Genomic DNA, 20,331 nt, shown 5'->3' on the forward strand with positions numbered 1-20,331 from the left:
AGAGGCATAAAAAAGATGGAGAGCAATAGTAATGTGTGTGGGGGGAGTCAATTGGCATGTGTAATTCAGCGCAGCTTTTTCATCTCCACATAAGATACTCCAAACAGATAAGGTGTCTAATCCTCTGCCTGATCAAAAAAAATCTACATTTTGCCAATTAAAGGGTCTTTGCCAGCAGCCAGATAGGGGTCCGCCTTCCCACTCAGCCCGAGTTTATCTCCCCCAGCACAGGGAGGAGCACAGAGCAGCTTAAAAGTGCTATTCTTACCATACACACACACAAGAACACAGACCACCCCACAGCGCCACCATCAGTCAAAACCACCTTGAGGGTAGAGGGAGAGACGGAGTCTGAGAGAAAGAGGATCTGAAATAAACTCTCAGTAAAACAGCTAAATGAGAGTGCAAATGGACTCTAAGGTGAAAAAAAATGTTATATGCCTAAATATGACACTTTTAGTATTTCAAATGAGTTAATAATAAACACAGTATTTTACTACAACAAATATAATATAAATTCAACATAATATTGGTAGGGGAAGTCAAGACTTATGAGCTGGGACAAAGCAAAATCACTACTTTAATGAGTGTCTCTCTGTTTCATTTATCACTAGGTATCCTTGTAGCACACCCACACACTTCAGCTAACTTTAAGGAGCTCTTATAAACTAGAGTACCCCTACTGAGAGAGATGCAAAAAGAAAGACAGAGAGAACTGAGGCCCCTGTATTGGGATAATAAGGGCAAGAGTGTTTGGGGGGGTGGGGGTGGGAGATACAAAGGAAATAAGTAAAAAAAAGTAAAAAAAAGAAAGAAAAAAAAGTTAAATAATTCAGTACAAATTGACACCCGATTGGTTTATGCTGACTGTGTAGAGCAGATAAGTGTGCTAAGTTGCAGAGATTTTGATGTTTATCTTATTGAGAGCGCTAAGCTGTGCCGATAAAAAAGCGCAGCAATGTGTCATGGTGTGAGCATGTTTTACATAGCTGAAAAAAACGTACAACCGCAGCACAGAAAAACAATATCCCAACCTAAAATTAGACTGGGATATGTGGGGGAAAAGTAAGAAACAAACCCACTGAGCCACTGTGATATTTTAGAACAAAACTTAATGTAAAAACAGCCATGACGTCAATGATTTAGGCTAGTAAATCCACAGTATAAAAAAAAAATCTGAAGTGTAAACAGAAAATGTGAGCAAGAACTGAATGTTTGGAATCTTTTTTTTTTTTTTTTTTTTTTAAATCTTATAGAGTTTGTGGGATGTGGGGGAAGGGTCTTATGTCGCTTTGATATATGGAAATACACCCCCCCCCCACACACACACACCACCACCGACACCACTCTTTTTGGATGAGATTCACTATGGTCCACACACTGCACTCATCCTATTACTGAGAAAAGAAAGATAAGAAGCCTCAACCCTTGCTCAGCTGAATTAGAGGGGAGGGAATGCATTAGACTGTAGACAAATATTTATATTAGCATGTGGGTATGGCAAAATAAAACACAATGACTGAAAAAAGCAAAAGAATGGGAAAACAAAAGCAGATTTGTATAAGACAGAGGGATGGGAATGATTTGAGGAATATCAGATGATGATATAAGAAAATATTTCAATTTCAGTGCTTTAAAAAACATGTTAATGCATAAAAGTAAAAGAGTTAGAATATAATACAATTCATAAACTTTTCATAGAAAAAGAATTCCAGTTGGGTAGTTGAAATTATATTTAAAATATCCTGCAATGTAATATAACTATTTTAAGCAATGAATATTTAAAACTTAATCTGTGATACCCCAGAACCATTGAAGTGCAAAAAAAGCTAAAAGAAGATTGTGAAAATTGTGAAAATTCAAAATAAATGAAGGTTACAGTCCTTGTTACAGTTTAATTTTACATTTAAATACTGAGTAATATGAATTAACTACATGCTCTTATTATATGGTAAGGGTTAGGATTGGGTTTGGTTTAGGGTTAGTTGCAAGTACTTATGCATAATTTATAGTTATTATAATTACTAATACTTGTATATGTAGTTTATGGGGATGACAGACCTAATGTTTTTTTTATACTGAGCTAATCAGATTTTATATCCCCTTACCCTGACCTAAACCTACCATTGAATAAGAAAAAAAAAAACAGTTTAGTACGTTTTATTCAATAGCCATTTGGTTTATTCCAAATTTATGTTGTAATACCCATGTCAATATACATGTGTTCTCATAAACCACACACACACACACACACACACACACACACACACACACACACACACACACACACACACACACACACACACACACACACACACACACACACACACACACACACACACACACACACACACACACACACACACACACACACACACACACACACACACACACACACACACACACACACACACACACAATAAGCTGTTTTCCTTAAAAAAAAAAGTGTCAAGAAATTTAAGACAACATTTTTGAACAAAAATCAAACATCCTTGTGGGAGCATATTGCTTTTTAACAAAATATAATAACATTTTTCATGTTAAAATTTAAATATCTTGTCCATGTAATTTTCATGTAACAACTAACTGTTATTTGTCTTTTTTTCTAAAACGGAAAAAAATAAAAAATAAAACAGCGAACAACATTAATTTCTCTTTTTCAAATACACAGTCAAAAAAGTGTCAAGAAATTTAAGCTTGGAGCACATGCCTTCAAATTTGGGAGGCAGGCCATTCCAACTGGAGGCTTTCAATTATAGATAGGGGTTAGCATGGCCGCCATGGATTGCCATGTCAGAGTAAGGATAGACAGCCATGGAGAACTGGGAATCTTTCTATCAGATGTGTGCCTTTGGGGTTGGTTCGTGTTTCTGTGAATGTGTGTGTTTGTGTGGATGATAGGAGACAAGAGCGGTTAAAAGGATGGCTGTGTGTGTGTGTTGTCCAGAAATAAGTGGTTAAAGGAGACAGAGAGGTGTATTTTCACAGGAAGTGGGCTTTCATGTCCTCTCACTCTATTCCTAAGCTTTGGAGTGGCTGTGACAAATGGGATGTCTGAAGCAAAATATAGGCTTTCAAGGTGTTTGTGTGTTAATGTGTGTCTTTTCCACCAATTTGAGACCCTTATCATGAATGATTCTATTAAGAGACTGAACATTTTCATAGATGAAACACAGATAGGTTGTCCACTCACGTGCACAAGCTGCTCTTGGGTGTCGAACTCCCTGCAGCAACCTTCCCAGTGGCAGTTGGTCTCATACACCACCTCCGGCTCCTGCTTGCCCTCCTCTTTATCGCCCTCCTCTTTTATCAGAGTCATTCCATCCGTTTGCTCCTGCACAAGCACATGCAGCAAATCGGTGAGTGAAAACAGATACAAATATTACACTAATGGGTATTACTGCAGTGTGATATGAAGGAATTTATTCCATTCAAAGAAAAAAATAAATTTGCAGCCTGGTATATGAGAGTTATTCAACAGTGCAGATGAGACGATGCATGATAAATGATGTTATTTGGAGTACATGACAGCTAGATGAATCCTAGCACCTAATTTGTAGCATGAACACAAAACTTAATAAATGCTAAACTTAATAAAAATGCATCTGACATTTGGAATACCTCTTGAGAAAACTTTTAGCTGTATGCCTTTACAGGGATGTTATTCTTTTTATCAAGGGAAAAATGCTCTGAAAAATGCACTTTGCTCAATAGGTGCCACAAATTATGCAGTATTGGTGATTTTATAAGGTCTAGAAGTGTTAACAGCTTTGGAAACAGAAAGCAGGTTTTGTGTATTCAGAGACCTGCGATCAAATGTTGGTTATATTTTTTTTAAAATAAAAGATTACAAAAGGTTATAAAAGATTAATGCATTTAAATTAATAGTAAAATTCAATCAAATTAAACAGAATAATCCTTATATATTTTAATTGAATAATTGATTATGGATTGTTCAGTTATTCAGTTTAAATATGTAAGGATTATTCAATTCAATTTGATAGAATTTTACTATTGAAATGCGTGAATCTTAAAAACTTTTCTGAGTGCTGATTTAGCTCTGTTTGGAAAAGAAATGAGAAAAACAATAAAAACAGAGGTCTATTTAATGCATTCAGCGGTCGCCCAACCATCAGTTATGTGTCAGTAAAATGTGTCATCTAATTTTTCTTTCATTTTTCCATTCAGTTAAGCATCTGATTAAAAGAAAAACAATTTCCTTCTAAAGCCGTGGAGATCAATGTGGCTTATCGCATCTGAAGCAGTGCCACAACAGGCGACCAAATCAAACACACAAATAAATAGCTTTACAGTACGTAACATAATTGGTCCCAAAGCTCTTGCTGTGCGTGCATGTGTGGGAACTGTCTCCTTGAGCATTTTTTTAGGTTGTGTGTTTTTATATTTTTAGCCTGATGTATATGCATGTGCACATGTTTGAAGATGCATACCTGCATGCTAACAGGTCCAGGGCTGGGCAGCTCCTCATCTGGTTTGAGTTTGGAGCGTTTGTGGTGCATAGGGTCACCAGTGCTACTCACAGCCGACTCACTGGTGGGTTTAGTCTAGAAACGAATATTTTGGAAACACATATTTAAAAAAAGTTTCCACATAAACCGTACCATTATCATCAAAAATCCTTCTCATCAAAAAAAAAAAAAAAAAAAAAAGCAGGAGGACGAATGATTACCATATTCATGCTCATGAGATGGTACCCCAAGGTAAAAAAAACAGTACTGCACTAGTCCATCAAAGGATAACATTGTACCCCTTGTAAAAAAGATGCTTTAGAATAATTAGTTTGTACATTTTTAAAAGAGTGTACATAAGAGTGAACTGAACATAATGTTTTCAGACACTTAATTGCATGAAACTGTATCAAATGCTATTACTAATATTTTACCATATTACTGCGATGGGACATGATATTAACATGGTACTATTTGCCAAAAAAAATTATTCTTATAGTGTAATAACACACATGCATATAACAAATACACCTCAGGATAAAACCCCCACAAAAAGCAAAAAAAAAAAAAAAACGTCATTAACATGTTGAAAAACAGACATTATTGTCAATTTCTCCCTGAGCAGCAATATACCCTCCTCTCTCTCTCTCTCTCTCTCTCTCTCTCTCTCTCTCTCTCTCTCTCTCTCTCTCTCTCTCTCTCTCTCTCTCTCTCTCTCTCTCTCTCTCTCTCTCTCTCTCTCTCTCTCTCTCTCTCTCACACTGCCAGAGGAAGTCCCTTGCGACTGACCAGAGCCAGTAAAGAATAAGTGCTCAGTGGGAGAGAAAAAAAGTAACATTCCCTGGATGAGAGAGCATTATTCCTTGGCTCTGAAGGACGGTTTATCCTGCCAGACTCCTCTAACAGAGCGTTTAACTCTACTTTCAGCTTCCTTTGCTATTAAATCACAAAAAATACAGGACACATGTAAAAATACTCATTGGCGTTATTATGACTCTTTAATTAGCATACATGTACTAAACTGAAAGATATTACTCAAACTAAGCCAGAAAGTATTCGTTTTGCATTGAGTATTGAAAATAGAGTCAATAATCATATAAATATATGATAAATCGAATATTTTAGTAAAGGTATAGGATTTCAGTAGAGGATGAAACCAAATATATTCACTATAATGTTCAAAAGCAAGAATTTATAATGACCAATGTATTAACTTGCTGAAAACACCAGTTCAATCTATGCAAACCATACACGTTTTTAATGATATGAGGGTCACCTTATGACATTATGAATATACTTTAAAGACAATCTTAGGAATATAGTATACACCGCATGTGAAGTGTATAAAACTAAAATATAAAAAGTTTTTGAGAGCATAGAGATCCAATAAAATACAATGATCTGCTATTTCTCTGTCTGTCACTTTGAGCAATGCTCACATCTTCTCTCCTTTTCCATTAATTGTTCTTTTACAACCACATGGTGAGACAAATGTCCCATGATGTCCTTTTATTAAAGAGGCTGGTGCTGTCTGTGGAAATGGATGACACTGAGAAGGGACAGGGTAGTCGGGCTGTAATAGCTTTAAAGGAGAGACTGGCATTGAAAAAAATCTCTGGAAAACTGATTCACCATCATACTAAGAGTTAACTTACTAAAGCACCAAAAAAAAAAAAAAGAAAAAAAAAAAAAAAGGGGGTCGATACAAAGATGGATAAAAACAACACTGCTGATTTTAATGGAGTGGACATGGTAAGTAAATGGACCAAGCATGGATCAAGCATGCTTGGGTGAAACAACTGAAGAAGAAAAACACTTATCCTTTTTTGCTTATCCTTCAAAGGAAAGGCTTGGGAATGTATCTGTGTCTGATTAATGGTGGAGGTGGTGGGATTTTTGCTGTTAACAAGCTAGGTGTTATTTCTCAAAGGTACCTTCCAGGCAAGCTCACCGGCTCTCCACATCGAGACATAACATAGAGACTACGTGCACACAAGGGAAAAACTCCCATGAGGCCTGTCTGCAACCACACTTTCTCAGCTGTTTATATATGTTGCCGTGTTGGTGGTGCGTGTTTTCATGAGCCACACACAATAACAAATAGCGCTGGCTCTTGTGATGATAAGCACTGAATAAATTTAAGCCTTGAGGGGGAAAATCACTGTGTGATCTAAACGAATTCTGTTGCTGTTTACACCCAAAAGCAATCATGTTAAATGATTTAAAATGCATTGTGTTGCTTAAACTCGAGAGAAAAAAAAAATCTTGCTTCATCTAATTTTAGCTCTCCCAGCTTTTCAACTGACTTAACACTCCAATAAAACCAAGATGTGGTGCTCATTTGAGAAACACAAGTTCAAATCAGCTAAATGTTTTACTGTCTTGTCTCCATCATCTCATTATCTCTCCATTTGTTATATCAATATTATATAAAGAATATTTTGTACAGTATTGAGAACTGACCTGTGAGTCATTTGAGGCTGTGGAGCGGTCAGAAGGTGCCAGGCTGGAGGTGGGATGCCAGGAACAGGTCTCTGGGTGGCAAAGGCAGGAGCTGGGTGCACGAGGGGTGGACTGTGTCCGAACGCGGAACCTACGATACCAGGTTGCCGACCGATCAACTGCTGATGCATTTGTAGAGCTACAGGCGTCGGAGGATAAGCAAAACTCAATGCAGGGCTGACAAATGGAGAGAAAAACCAACAGCTTATATAAGAAAGATTCGATCACAAAAAAGCTCATGTTGCAAATGAGAGAAAATTGGAAATTTACAAATTTCCTTTCTATAAAATATGCCATTGGTTGTATATCATTAATTTAATAATAATTATAACACTACTATTTAAAAGTTTGTGGTCAGTTAGATTTCTTATGTTTGCTAAAAGAAATCTTTTTCTCACCAAGGCTGCACTTATTAATCGAAAATACAGTAAACACAGTATACTCTGAAATATTGTTACAATTTAAAGTGACTGTTTTATTATTTGGATCCATGTTACCTAATTATGATAGCAAAGTTTTCAGCAGTCATCACTCTTCAACGTCACATGATCCTTAATATGCTGATTTGGTGCTTGAGAAACATTCTATTTTTTATCAATAGTGAAAACCTTTTTTTAGGATGTTTTGATTAATAGAATGCTCATAATTTTTTATATGAAATAGAAATTCTTTACTGTCACTTCTGAACAATTTAATGCAAACTTGCTGAAAAAATAGACATTTTTTTTTTTACTTTTGAAGGTAGCGAATCTAATGTACTGATATTTTATAACAAAAAAATAACATTATAATTAAAATACAATTATTAATATTAATAATTATTATCAGCCCATCATTATTAGCACATTACCAATCGAATTTACTACATTTTAAATCTTAATTTATAAACAAATATAAAAAACAACAACAAATATAAATTTTCCAGTATAGTTCATGTAAAAATTATGAATCACCTGAAGAGAATAAAAGCTGCATTTAAGCACACTATTGAACTTTCATATGTCACCTCCCCTTCTATAGATGCCAGAGTCTCTTTAATGATAAATCCCTGGTGCTCAATAACAGACATTCATAGGGGTTCCATTCATCGTGGGACATGCTAGCTGCTCCACGTGAGCTCATACATCTACTGGTCTTATTAAAGGCAGAGAGGAAATCAATGTAGCTGGACGCTGCGTGGCTGACGCAGCTGTCTCATCACTCATCTGGCCTGGACCCTAGCCCTGCCACGCCTGTCCATTCATATACACACAAGATATGACTGATTAGCTTACAAAAACAAATCACTGATTAATCACTCTCACTGTGGGGAAAGAGGAACATTTCTGTCGTCTTTTCTCTCTCTGAGACACCCTTCCTAATAATGCTGGATTGCAGATGTCAAACTGAGTGACAACATCGCCAAGGATGCTAGCTGTGTCTCACACTGCTCTCTATGGTAGATCCATCGTTCAGTTTGATAGAGAAGTTACAAGAACTGAATTTGTTCAAATATAAGCACTTCTGATATTCTGACATACGGCAAAATCTGTAACCATCTTTGGTTTAACATCTGTTGTAGTACCCATTGCATAATTTTGATAACGTATAAAACAATACCGGATAGGTTAAAAATAATTAATCATTTAAAAAAATTACATTTGGAGGAAGTTAAATATTAGAAAATATCTGATGTCTAATTTCACATACACTACAGGCTAAAGGTTTTTATTTATTTGAAGAAATTAATACTTTTATTCAGCAAGGATCCATTTAATTGAGTGACAGTAAAGACATTTATAATGTTACAAAAGATTCATATTACAAATAAATGCTTTTGAACTGTTCATCAAAGATTACTGAACAAACAGTATCACAGTTTCCACATAAATATTAAGCAGCACAACAAAGTTTTCAACATTGATAATAATAAGAAATGTTTCTTGAGCAACAATTATTAGAATATTTTCTGAAGGATCTTGTCACTGAAGACTGGAGTAATAGCCGTTATTGTAAATAAAAATAAAATAAAAAAAATAATAAAAATGTCATTTTAAATAATATTTCACAATGTTACCGTTTTACTGCATTTTTGATTAAATATGTGCTGTCTTGGTGAGCATAAGAGACTCCTTTCAAAAACCATTAAAAAAATTGCAGACAGCAAATAGTGTATTTCTGTACTATTTTGTAGTAGTGCAAGTTTTTAGTGCAAGTAGAGTTGCACACACACACAAAGACACACACACACACACACACACACACACACACACACACACACACACACACACACACACACACACACACACACACACACACACACACACACACACACACACACACACACACACACACACACACACACACACACACACACACACACACACACACACACACAAAGAGCAATATGAGAACTTAGATAATGTAATTATTTAAACAAAAAAATGTAAGCTTACTATTTTTGGCAGAGAGCAGTAAATTACAATATGAAAGTGTCTTGTGACTGGGACAAATTTAGATGTCCCAGCCTAAAGTAGCATTTGGTTGATCAGTTTCTGAATATTGATTAGCTCCCATGTCAATAATCAATGATCTCATGTGACAAACCCTTCATTATCCACTTAAAACCTGTCTAGACTCCTGCTATGAACTGATGAGCTAATTGAGCACCATAAAAGTGAGATCATTTGAAAAACATGAATTATTCAGGTGTTGAAACAGATTAAACATGATTAGAAGGCAGGATGGTCAGTGAACACTGAAGAACAGCCCCCAGGTTAAAGCGCTATTGAATTTCAACTAAGACATACTAAATGGGTGAGTTTTATTCACTTCATCCACGACCGATTCTCTCTCTTTCCCATTAAAGCTTGTGTTACTGTCCTAAGCCCAGACTTTGCTTCCTTCCCTTGTCCCCCTCTTCATGACCCTTTCATTTGTCATTCCCCCTTCCTCTCCTCCTTTCCAGCATGAGCGATTGCGTGGCGGCAGTGTTAGGATAAAGCTCTCCTCAGCTGATGGAGAGAACATTAATCAGGTGATGCATATCAGACAGACGAGTGTGAGGGAGGAGGGGAGGAATATGTTCACACGCTTCTTCCTAATAGCGCTCTCTATGTTCACTCGTTTATTTCATCGTCCAGTGTTCATTCATCACTCTGCTGCTGAGGATTTGCTGGAGTGTCCACTTTCAGCACGGGTCGCTTTTCCTGTCTATCTCTTTCGAATTCTCTTGCCTCTTGTCTGTTCCAATATACACCACTCTCTTTATTTTTATACTTGGTACAGTATCCAAGTTTGGAATGATATAAAGGTGAATAAATGAAGAATTTGGAGTAAACTATCCTTTTAAGATCCCTCAAGTGAGAGATGAAAAAAACAATACTCTGTCCAGAATAAAAAAAAAAAAAAACTAAACAATTCCCCTGACAAATAAATAAATAAATAAATAAATAAATAAATAAATAAATAAATAAATAAATAAATAAATAAATAAATAAATAAATAAATAAATAAATAAATAAATAAATAAATAAATAAATAAATAAATACTGTATAATCCAGCTTTATGGCCAGTCGGGAAAAAAAAAATACAATTTCTGTAACAAAAATATTCTTGATTCACCATTAGAAGTACCTGATAGTGCCAGCTGAGAGGTGTCCGTAGGATCCACTGGTGGATGAGCTGGAGCGGGAATTATTAAGGATCGTGACTAGAGAGTTAGGCGAGGTGCGAATCATGGCCTGCAGGTCAAAACTGGGGTCAGACAGAGAAGGGGAGCTGGGAAGGGGTCGTTTTCTGCTGGGCCGATTTGTAAACCTAGGACTTGGAAATCGAGAACCTGAGGCACAGAGAGAGAGAAAAAAGAGAAAAAATTGTAAGTTATGTATTAAAACCTGATAGTAACAACAAATTAAATAAAATGTATTAATTATAGAATTGATTTTTATTTTATTTTTTATTTTTTTCAGAAGACCTTTTACTATTGAAGAGATATGGGAATAACCACCATTAACTGTTAGCCAGATATTTTATGGTCATGTCAGTGGAGCACAACTATATCACTACTGACATAATTAGAGGTAATTTATTCAACATAGACAACGCTTTCAACAACGATTGTATTTCCTGCATTTTGCATGCATTTTGCAAGCACTCTAAAAACAAGTTTGACTCCACTTTTCCCCACTGCCTTTTGGCAGCTTCACTGTGATATTGAATCATGTTTAATTGGGCTGAATAGTGTGTCAACACTGAATGGAATTGCACTAGTTGCTTTTGAAAAGCTTTTGCTAGAAAGCAGATCGAACGCAGACAGGCCCTCCACTCGCACAATGACTGGCACCTACAGATTAAGAAATTACTTTTGTTGTCTTTTCATTGGCGGATGTCACAAACAAGAAAGAAAGGAGGGAGAAGAGAAAGAAGGAGGGGAAGAGAGGGGTGCGGGTGGAATGGTGGTCTTTTGTTGTATGGAGTGACACAATGACTTTGTGACTCATATTTTTTTCTTTCAGTTGTTCTTTTTTTACAGAAAGCATACAAACAAAACAAAATTACGCTCTCTCACTCTCTCTGACTTTCTCCCTCTCTTTCTACTTTGACACATTCAGTGATTACAGGGTCTGTCATTCACATTTAAATCACTATCTCTCTCTCTCTCTCTCTCTCTCTCTCTCTCTCTCTCTCTCTCTCTCTCTCTCTCTCTCTCTCTCTCTCTCTCTCTCTCTCTCTCTCTCTCTCTCTCTCTCAGATTCAGATTCAAATAGCTTTATTGGCTTTACATTGCCAAAGTATTCATAACATATACAATACAAATAAATAATGAATACATAAATAAATAGAAATAAAAGTAGAAAATTACGTGAAAATAAACATGTAAATAAACTTTTACTATCTATGGAGGAGACAATAAACAAATGTCCAATCTTCTATATTTACACAGTGTTTAGCTCTGTCCTGCTGGAGGCTGTTTTTTCGTGACAGGACTTCACGTATTTGGCAGCCAGGTTTGCGTCCTCTGGGCTTTCTCATAGGTACATAAGGCCATATAGATTGTACTGCTGCTAAGACCAAGTGGACCAGCATAAACTCTGAGATGGTCTCAATTAGCAACATGCGCCAGTCTGAATTCATATATATGTACTTTTGATCTTCTTTTTGCTTTAAATGATACGCAGAAAATAAAAAAGGTTTGCCCCAGAGTTTTCCCACCACCTACAACGCAACCGAATGCTTTAATCACCTCCATGCTCGCAAAACACGCTTTTTAAAAAACTTTTAAACAGGAAATGATGGAATTAAACCATAAATTTTTACAGCGGGTCTATTCGAATGGAATTAGTATTACCCGAGGTCATTTTTCTAGATGTTTTTACATAAGGTAAAAGTCTCTGTAATTTTTTACTGACATTAGCCCTATTCGGACTGGATTAGTTTAACAGGGGGAGATGGGGGTAAAGTAATTATTACCAGATGTTCTCTGTGATTTTAGTCCCGTCCGAATGTGCCATCTCGGTAATCATTACGGACAATAGCTCTATTTGGACGGGATTGGTTTAACATGGGGACGTGGGGGTAAAGTAATTATTACCAGAGGTTCTCTGTGGTTTTAGTCCAGTCCGAATGTGTCATCTCAGTACTCATTACGGACAATGTCAGTAAAAATTACAGAGACTTTTACCTTCTGTAAAAAAAGTCCGGAAAAATTACCTTGGGTAATACTTATCCAGTTCCTCCATAATTCTTAATTCATAATTCCTCATAATTCCATAACTTATTCCATAATTCCTCATCACCTGAACCTTAATGAGATGAAAAAGGCTTCAAGGACATACAGTCTTCAATCTCTGTTTGGATATGGGGGTAAAGAATGTGTCTCATTAACTTCCACAATGCATGGAAGTTAATCCATGGAACTTCAGATTGTGTCACATTAACTTCCACAATGCATCTGAATGAGCCATTTCGCCAATTTGCAGGGTATTGTTTTAGCTATGCCCTGTTATTGTTATGGTTAATTGATAGGTGAACAAGTGTAATAATCTATGGTATCACATCATTCACATTTTGACTTGACGTATCCATGGTTTCACCCATTTAGTGCGCGCTCTTCGTATTTTTCGCGTCCGCTTCTTCCTTTCCTCTTCCACAAGTAAAAGACCATTTGCAACGTATCAGACATTTCTGAAATGCACAAATCCGTCTGTGTGGTGAACGAAAACACGTTGGCTGCACGTCGGCAGCGTCTTGGGTCCAAAGTTGCCCTGACACACCAAGGCGACACTCGACATCCGACGGCCAATAGCACGTCCAGAAAACGTATCAGACATTTCAGAAATGTCTGATACGTTGCAAATGGTCTTTTACTTGTGGAAGAGGAAAGGAAGAAGTGGACGTGAAAAATACGAAGAAGCGGACGCGAAAAATAAAAAAAGTTGATTTATCTTTATAGCTCTTCCGGTTTCCCGCTTCGAATAACGAAAACAGACAACTGCCACCAGCTGGAACGGAAAGGTATTTCCTCTTAAGCAGGCGCAGAACGGACGTGCTATTGGCCGTCGGATGTCGAGTGTCGCCTTGGTGTGTCAGGGCAACTTTGGACCCAAGACGCTGCCGACGTGCAGCCAACGTGAGCCGACTCAGCAGTTTGCTTTCGTCACCACTAGTTGATCGGCGTCGGCTTGGTGTGTTCCTAGTTTAAGAAACATTTACTAGACAAGTCCAAATTAATGTCTTGTTTAGAGAAAATATAACTCAAAATTAAGTGTTTTTGGTTAAAATAAGCAAAATAATCTGCCAATGGGGTGAGAAAAATAATCTTGTTTTCTTTTTGAATTAAGTTTATTTTGCTTACCCCATTGGCAGATTATTTAGCTTATTTTAAGCAAAAACTCTCTTAATTTTGAGATATTTTTCCCTAAAAAAAGACAATTACTTTTGCTAGTTTAGTAAATGCATCTTGTCTTAAGAATTTTTAGATCTATGGATTAGAAACAAGACAAAAATACTAAATTAGAAAAGCATTTTTTTTGCAGTGGATGCAGTGTTGGTTTATTTTTTATTTAAAAAAAAAAATATTGGTAGAACAATGTAGGTAGAAAGGCTTGACTTGTACAAACAGTCAAAACCAGTTCCCAAAACATACACTTTACAGTTTAATAAAATGCATGACTGGTGCCTGAAGCACTGAGTCTAAACATTACAATGAACTTGACATTGGCAGGAGGCAGTCTATGATGTCCCCACTAGTGTGACAGTGAGTTTAAAAGGGCACCTGTGAAATACGTCATCCACTTTCTTGCCTTCAGGAGACTGTTGTACATGAGTGAGAAGCCTGTGCATTAGGCTTGCACATCTCCTCTTGATTTAGAGTCGTCATACTGAGGCCTCCGCTTCTAGAGCTAGGCTGTAGGGTAGTATGCTAGGTCTTTAGGCTCTCTTGGAGCTCAGTGCAGAGCATTGCTAAGCCTCCTCTTATTATGAGTCTTTGTATTGAGGCCTCCACTCTGTAGAGCTTTGTGGGACAATTAGACGGAGCATATAGCTGTTTCTGAGACATTCTCGGTACTGCCCTTGGCTTAGAATGTTGCTTAGGCCTCTTTTTTGAGGCCTTCTCCTTCCAGGGTTGAGTGTTAATCAAGCCTCCTTGAAAGTTGGCCTGAATATGAACATAGTTAAGCTTCTTCTCTTTAGAAGTCATTCTGTTGTGGACTCTATTCTTGAGAAGCTCCAGTCTATGATCGTTGCTGGTGCACCATAGGGATGAGGACTCCTTTTAGTACTTTGACTAAGCTCAGTCAATAGGGCACTCATCCCTTCAGCATGGAAGTGTGGGTATTCCGTTCCCCATAGCAACCCCTAGGGGACACATCGTGAGTTCCCTTTTGAAAGGGAACGTCTCAGGCTCCACATGTAACCATGGTTTCCTGAGAATAGGGAACGAGGCACTGCATTCCTTTGCCATGCTTTCAGTGTACCTGCACATGTCTCCTTCAGGCAAGAAGTGGATGACTTATTTCACAGGTGCCCTTTTATACTCACGGTCACACCAGTAGTGACGTCATAGGCTGCAGCTTGCCAATTTCAAGTTCATTGTCATGTTTTGACTCATGCTTCTGACACCAGTCATGCCGGAGGCATTTCCCATAATGATCCCTAGGGGACGCAGCATCTCATTCCCTTTTCTCAGGGAAATATTTTAACATGCATAACCTGAAATGTTTTCTTCATTAGATACATAACTACTGTTATTTAAGAGTTACAATCATTTCCCAGTTACCTACACTGCAAAAAAAAAAAAAAAAAAACATTTTTTTTGCAGTGTACACCCATGTGTGAAAACACTCATACATATATTGATCACTTAGAAATAATAATAAAAACATTCAGAAATAACTACATTATTTGTATCCTCTTGCATTTCTGTGTATAGTGTAAAATACCTAATTTGATCACTTAGAAATCAAAACTCATTGTTTTAAGAAAAACATCTTTCCCTTGCATTTTGTAAATAATATTGCATATTAATATGAAAAAATGCATACAATTCAAGTCATATTTATATGCATTTTTTTTCATATTAATACGCTGTAAAAAAACTTTAACTTAAAAAAGTAAGTAACCTGGTTGCCTTAAAATGCTGAGTTTATTTAAATTAAAAATGTGAGTTGATACAATGAAGGAAATTTGTTTAATAAATAGAAACTCAAAATATTATTGTATCTGAACCACATAAAAAAATTGATAAATCATGAAAATAGCACTATTTGGCATGTTTCACTGTATCATCACAAATAAAACACACACAATTACCCAATATGCTTACAAAATCTTTTAATAATATTTTAATAAAGGTTGTCGAATCTCAAAAAATGTTCAATGTATTAACTCAAAATTTTAATTTCAATGAACTCAAAATTTTAAGGCAACCAGGTAACTTTTTTTCTAAATAATTTTTTACAGTGTATGAAAAAAATGCATACAATTCAAGTCATATTTATTTCTGCAACACTACACAGAGTGCTTCAAAGTAGCCCCAAACTTCTGAAATTCAAAAATAAAAAAGTTTTTTAATAATAATTATTTTAGTTACTTTTTTTAATTTATGCACTGTAAAAAAATATTTAGAAAAAAAGTAACCTGGTTGCCTTAAAATTTTGAGTTCATTGAAATTAAAATTGTGAGTTAATACAATAAACATTTTTTGAGATTCGACAACCTTTATTAAAATATTATTAAAAGATTTTGTAAGCATATTGGGTAATTGTGTGTTTTATTTCTGATGATGCAGTGCCAAATTGTGCTATTTTCATGATTTATCAAATTTTTTATGTTGTTCAGATACAAAAATATTTTGAGTTTCTATTTATCAACTCAAATTTTTAATTTCAATATACTCAACATTTTAAGGCAACCAGGTTACTTACTTTTTTAAGTTAAACCAACAAAAACCAACATTTTTTTTTTTTTTTACAGTGTGGACACTTCTAATTTCTGTAAATGGGAAAAAAAAGAGGATTAATTACTGTTGTGGACAATGATGATGGACAAGTTTAACCACGATGGTTGCCAAAGTAAGAATTTGGCTAACACATCATTTTTTGACAATTCCTGTATAGTATGAATACATATCACATGCCTGGTCAAACTTTTTTAACAAAAAAGTGAAGAGAAAAAAAAAAACAATAATTCCATCTACATCTTGGAGAGGGTCCAAAATGGGGTGTGTAATACAAAAGTAAAATCTAATAGACAGTGGCCAATTAGCAGATAACACGTTAAACGCATGGCTTGAACACACAAACGCAAGACAGGTTCATTCTTTCATTAGTCAGTACTTCTCTAAAAGTAATTACACTGATGTGAACTGAGCTCTAAACTACGACTGCATCCCCATTATTAACAAAAGCTACTAGATAACACACTTCTCCTCATTTACTCCCCTTCTCAGAGTCTATATATCATAAAAGAGAGCTTTAAAGTGTTAATTTGGCTGGCGTGGAACACACATTGTTAAAATAGGATGAGTTATTACCATGGGCTGATCATAGGCGATTTGAAGTAGGGGGGATGCGACATCTTCATTTGAAAACGGTGGCCCTAATTGTTTTGTTTCAGTCTATTAATCTTAAACAGTGCCACAGTAGAAAGGATTTCTCCGGTGATGAATAGTGGGACATTCCAATTCCCACCTAATAGCAATTAATTTTCTGATACCCATGCAATTTTGGCTAGTTTTAATTAGTTTGTGAGAAACGGGAGAGTGGGGAAGCTGACGGACTAAATGAATACTCATTAAAGACTAACGGGCCAGTCCACCTGACCTCTCTTCATTCACCGTGCCTTCAATTTCCTATTTACTCTTCAAAATAACTCATTTACATACATCCTGTGCACATCCCTCCCCCCATACATAATCTATTTAAATAAAATTTGCAAAGATTTCAAACAAACTTCTTTCACATTGTCATTGTGGGGTGTTGTCTGTAGAATTGAGGGAATTGTTAAACAGATTAATTGTTTGGGATTGTATTTGAAGGAAGTAAAGCTTTGATGTTTGTTTTAACTAGTCTCTCTTTGACCATTTGCCTTCTTTGAAAACTAAAAATATACATATATTAAAAAAACAAGTTTGCCCCTCTAATAGACATCTGAAGAGAGTATGTAAGTGGATAACTTACTTTCCATAGCCTGCAGGTACTCCATGTGCAGAGCATTGTTTGCAGGCACCGTTGTGGATGCCACTGAGGGAATGATGTCAGCGTAGGGACTGCGGTGACCTGCAAGCAGGGCCATCTGGTGGTAGTACTCTGCTGTGGTCAAACCGGTGTGTGGTGCTGGGGGGTCAAAAAGGGTGGAGTGGACATACAAACATCAGTCATTTGATAAATAAAAAAAATAAACACACACACACGCACGCACGCACGCACGCACGTACACACACACACACACACACACACACACACACACACACACACACACACACACACACGCACACACACACACACACACACTCACACACACACACACACACACACACACACACACACACACACACACACACACACACACACACACACACACACACACACACACACACACACACACACACACACACACACACACACACACACACACACACACACACACACACACACACACACACACATATATAATACTGATTTACTTTTATTCAGCAAGGATGCATTCAAATGATCAAAAGTTTTTCTATGTAAAATAAATGCTCTTTTGAACTTTCTATTCATCAAATAATTCTAAAACATATCACAGTTTACACAAAAATATTAAGCAGCACGACTGTTTCAACATTGATAATAAGAAATGTTACTTGAGCACCAAATCTGCTTATTGCACATGAATAGATCACTATATATATATAAATGTAAATATAGTCAGGGATTCAAGGAATTTGCAGGCATGTATGTTTCTACACTACCATTTAAATGTTTGGGGTTAGTAAGATTTTTTTGTACCTTTTTTTAGATTTAGAATTTTTTAAATAATTATCTTATGCTCACCGAGGCTGATTTATTTATAAAAGCATTTAGTGTTGTGAAATATTTTTTACTACCATTTAAAGTAAAAATATATATATATTTATTTATTAATCAGTAAACAGGGCCTTAGATTTGCACAACAGAATAATAGGCATCCTCTGCTACAGTTGTATGTATTCTTAAAGTGTTTATTGCAACTACATTTAATCTCTTTCTCGTCAAACAACCAGAGAGCGTATGCTTTCTTTTACTTCTCTGTGTAAACATAAATGTACCTACAAGTGGCTGGGAAATATTAGTGTATTTCATAAATATTAATTTACTTCGCATCTGCACCTATTTGGCACACTGTCTGTTTTATTTGGCTGATCAACTATCAAAATCTATGTTGCAAAGCTCCACAATGCACTGGACAGCACAGAGTGAATGCATTTAGGCTACAGTGAAGTGCAGACCACACTGTAAAACATTATATGTTCAATAAGTTATGACAACATATGTTTTTACATTGTTTTAACTCATTAAAATAAGTTAAGCAATGTTAAACTTGTTTTTATTCGTTATACAAGATGTAACTCATTATTTTTTAAAGTCAGTTTAACATAATTTAAGTAGAAATAACTTAAACATCCAAGTCGATTGTACTGCGAAAGTCCAAATTTTTTTTATAGGGCAATATCGATTCAAGAGTAAATTTTGAAATAACACTTTCAAAAATAAAGCTAGAGATGAAGATATATTTATAGTTATTACCATCTATCACTGTCATAAAATGTACTTTGCCGTAAGGGGAACTATTTGGCCCCTTGATGGATTTTCAGGGGTATGGATTTTCAGGGGTAACTTAAACATGTATTGCATCTTTAATGTTAAATTCCTAAATTTTGTCAATTAAGAATGATATTTTACCAAATAAATCAGCATCTGAAGTTGTTTTTGGATGTATTTAGATATTTAAATTACAACAATTGCAGCAATTGCATGTAATGTGTAATGTGATTAATGTCTTAAACATAGCTTTTGAATACAGAAATATGAAACAAATGACAAAATACTCGGAAATATCGCCAGTAGGCAGTTGAAAGTCAATGAGTTAATGAATGATCATTTAATAGACCTATTCCCTCGAAACGCTGATTCATTCAGAAATAAAAATCAAGTGGCTGTCAATAAATCACTCACTCAACTGATACGTTCAAAAACTCAGATTCCTTCAGGAATTAAACACCACAGTCTGACCATAACCACCAGAGTGTGATGGTTTTGAGTGATATCAATGAATACTAATATTCATTAACTCAATATTAATAAATAATAACACAGCATATTGCCTAAAACGAAAGATATGAATAAAGGCTGCGCTTCACTATAAAGTAAATGCATTTGCTCTACACTGTCCAGTGTCATAATGCTTTGCCACACAGATTTTGAGAGTTGGCCAGCTAAATAAAATAGGTTTCCCAAATACAGGTACTGACTGGTCATATAATTAATTAGAATATCATCAAATTTTGATTTATTTCACTAATTCCATTCAAAAGGTGAAACTTGTATATTGTATTCATTTATTACACACAGACTGATATATTTCAAATGTTTATTTCTTTTAATTTTGATGATTATAACTGACAACAATGGAAAATCCCCAATTCAGTATCTCAGAATTTGAATATTACTTAAGACAAAAAAATGATTTTTAGGACTCCTTTTGCTTGAATTACTGCAACAATGCGACATGGCATGGAGTTTTTTTGTGTGATGATTTTCTAATTATATGACCAGCAGCCATAAGTAGACTATTTGGTAATGAGGGAGCAAATTCAATGTACATTCATATTTATGTGTAAATGTGTATTAAAAT

At 35.7% G+C, this 20,331-nt stretch overlaps 1 protein-coding gene across 1 annotated transcript in view; it reads right to left on the bottom strand.

Moving 5' to 3' along the window:
* The window catches only part of gli3 (GLI family zinc finger 3), a 258,364-nt gene that overhangs the window by 17,028 nt on the left and 221,005 nt on the right, over positions 1-20,331 (bottom strand). Inside the window, 6 exon segments of the mRNA XM_067434871.1 lie at positions 3,194-3,334; positions 4,452-4,565; positions 6,933-6,985; positions 6,988-7,148; positions 10,588-10,792; positions 17,634-17,789. Of these exon segments, the coding sequence (XP_067290972.1) occupies positions 3,194-3,334; positions 4,452-4,565; positions 6,933-6,985; positions 6,988-7,148; positions 10,588-10,792; positions 17,634-17,789 (830 nt within the window).

Source organism: Pseudorasbora parva, chromosome 24, assembly GCF_024679245.1.
Source record: "Pseudorasbora parva isolate DD20220531a chromosome 24, ASM2467924v1, whole genome shotgun sequence".
Taxonomy (NCBI): domain Eukaryota; kingdom Metazoa; phylum Chordata; class Actinopteri; order Cypriniformes; family Gobionidae; genus Pseudorasbora; species Pseudorasbora parva.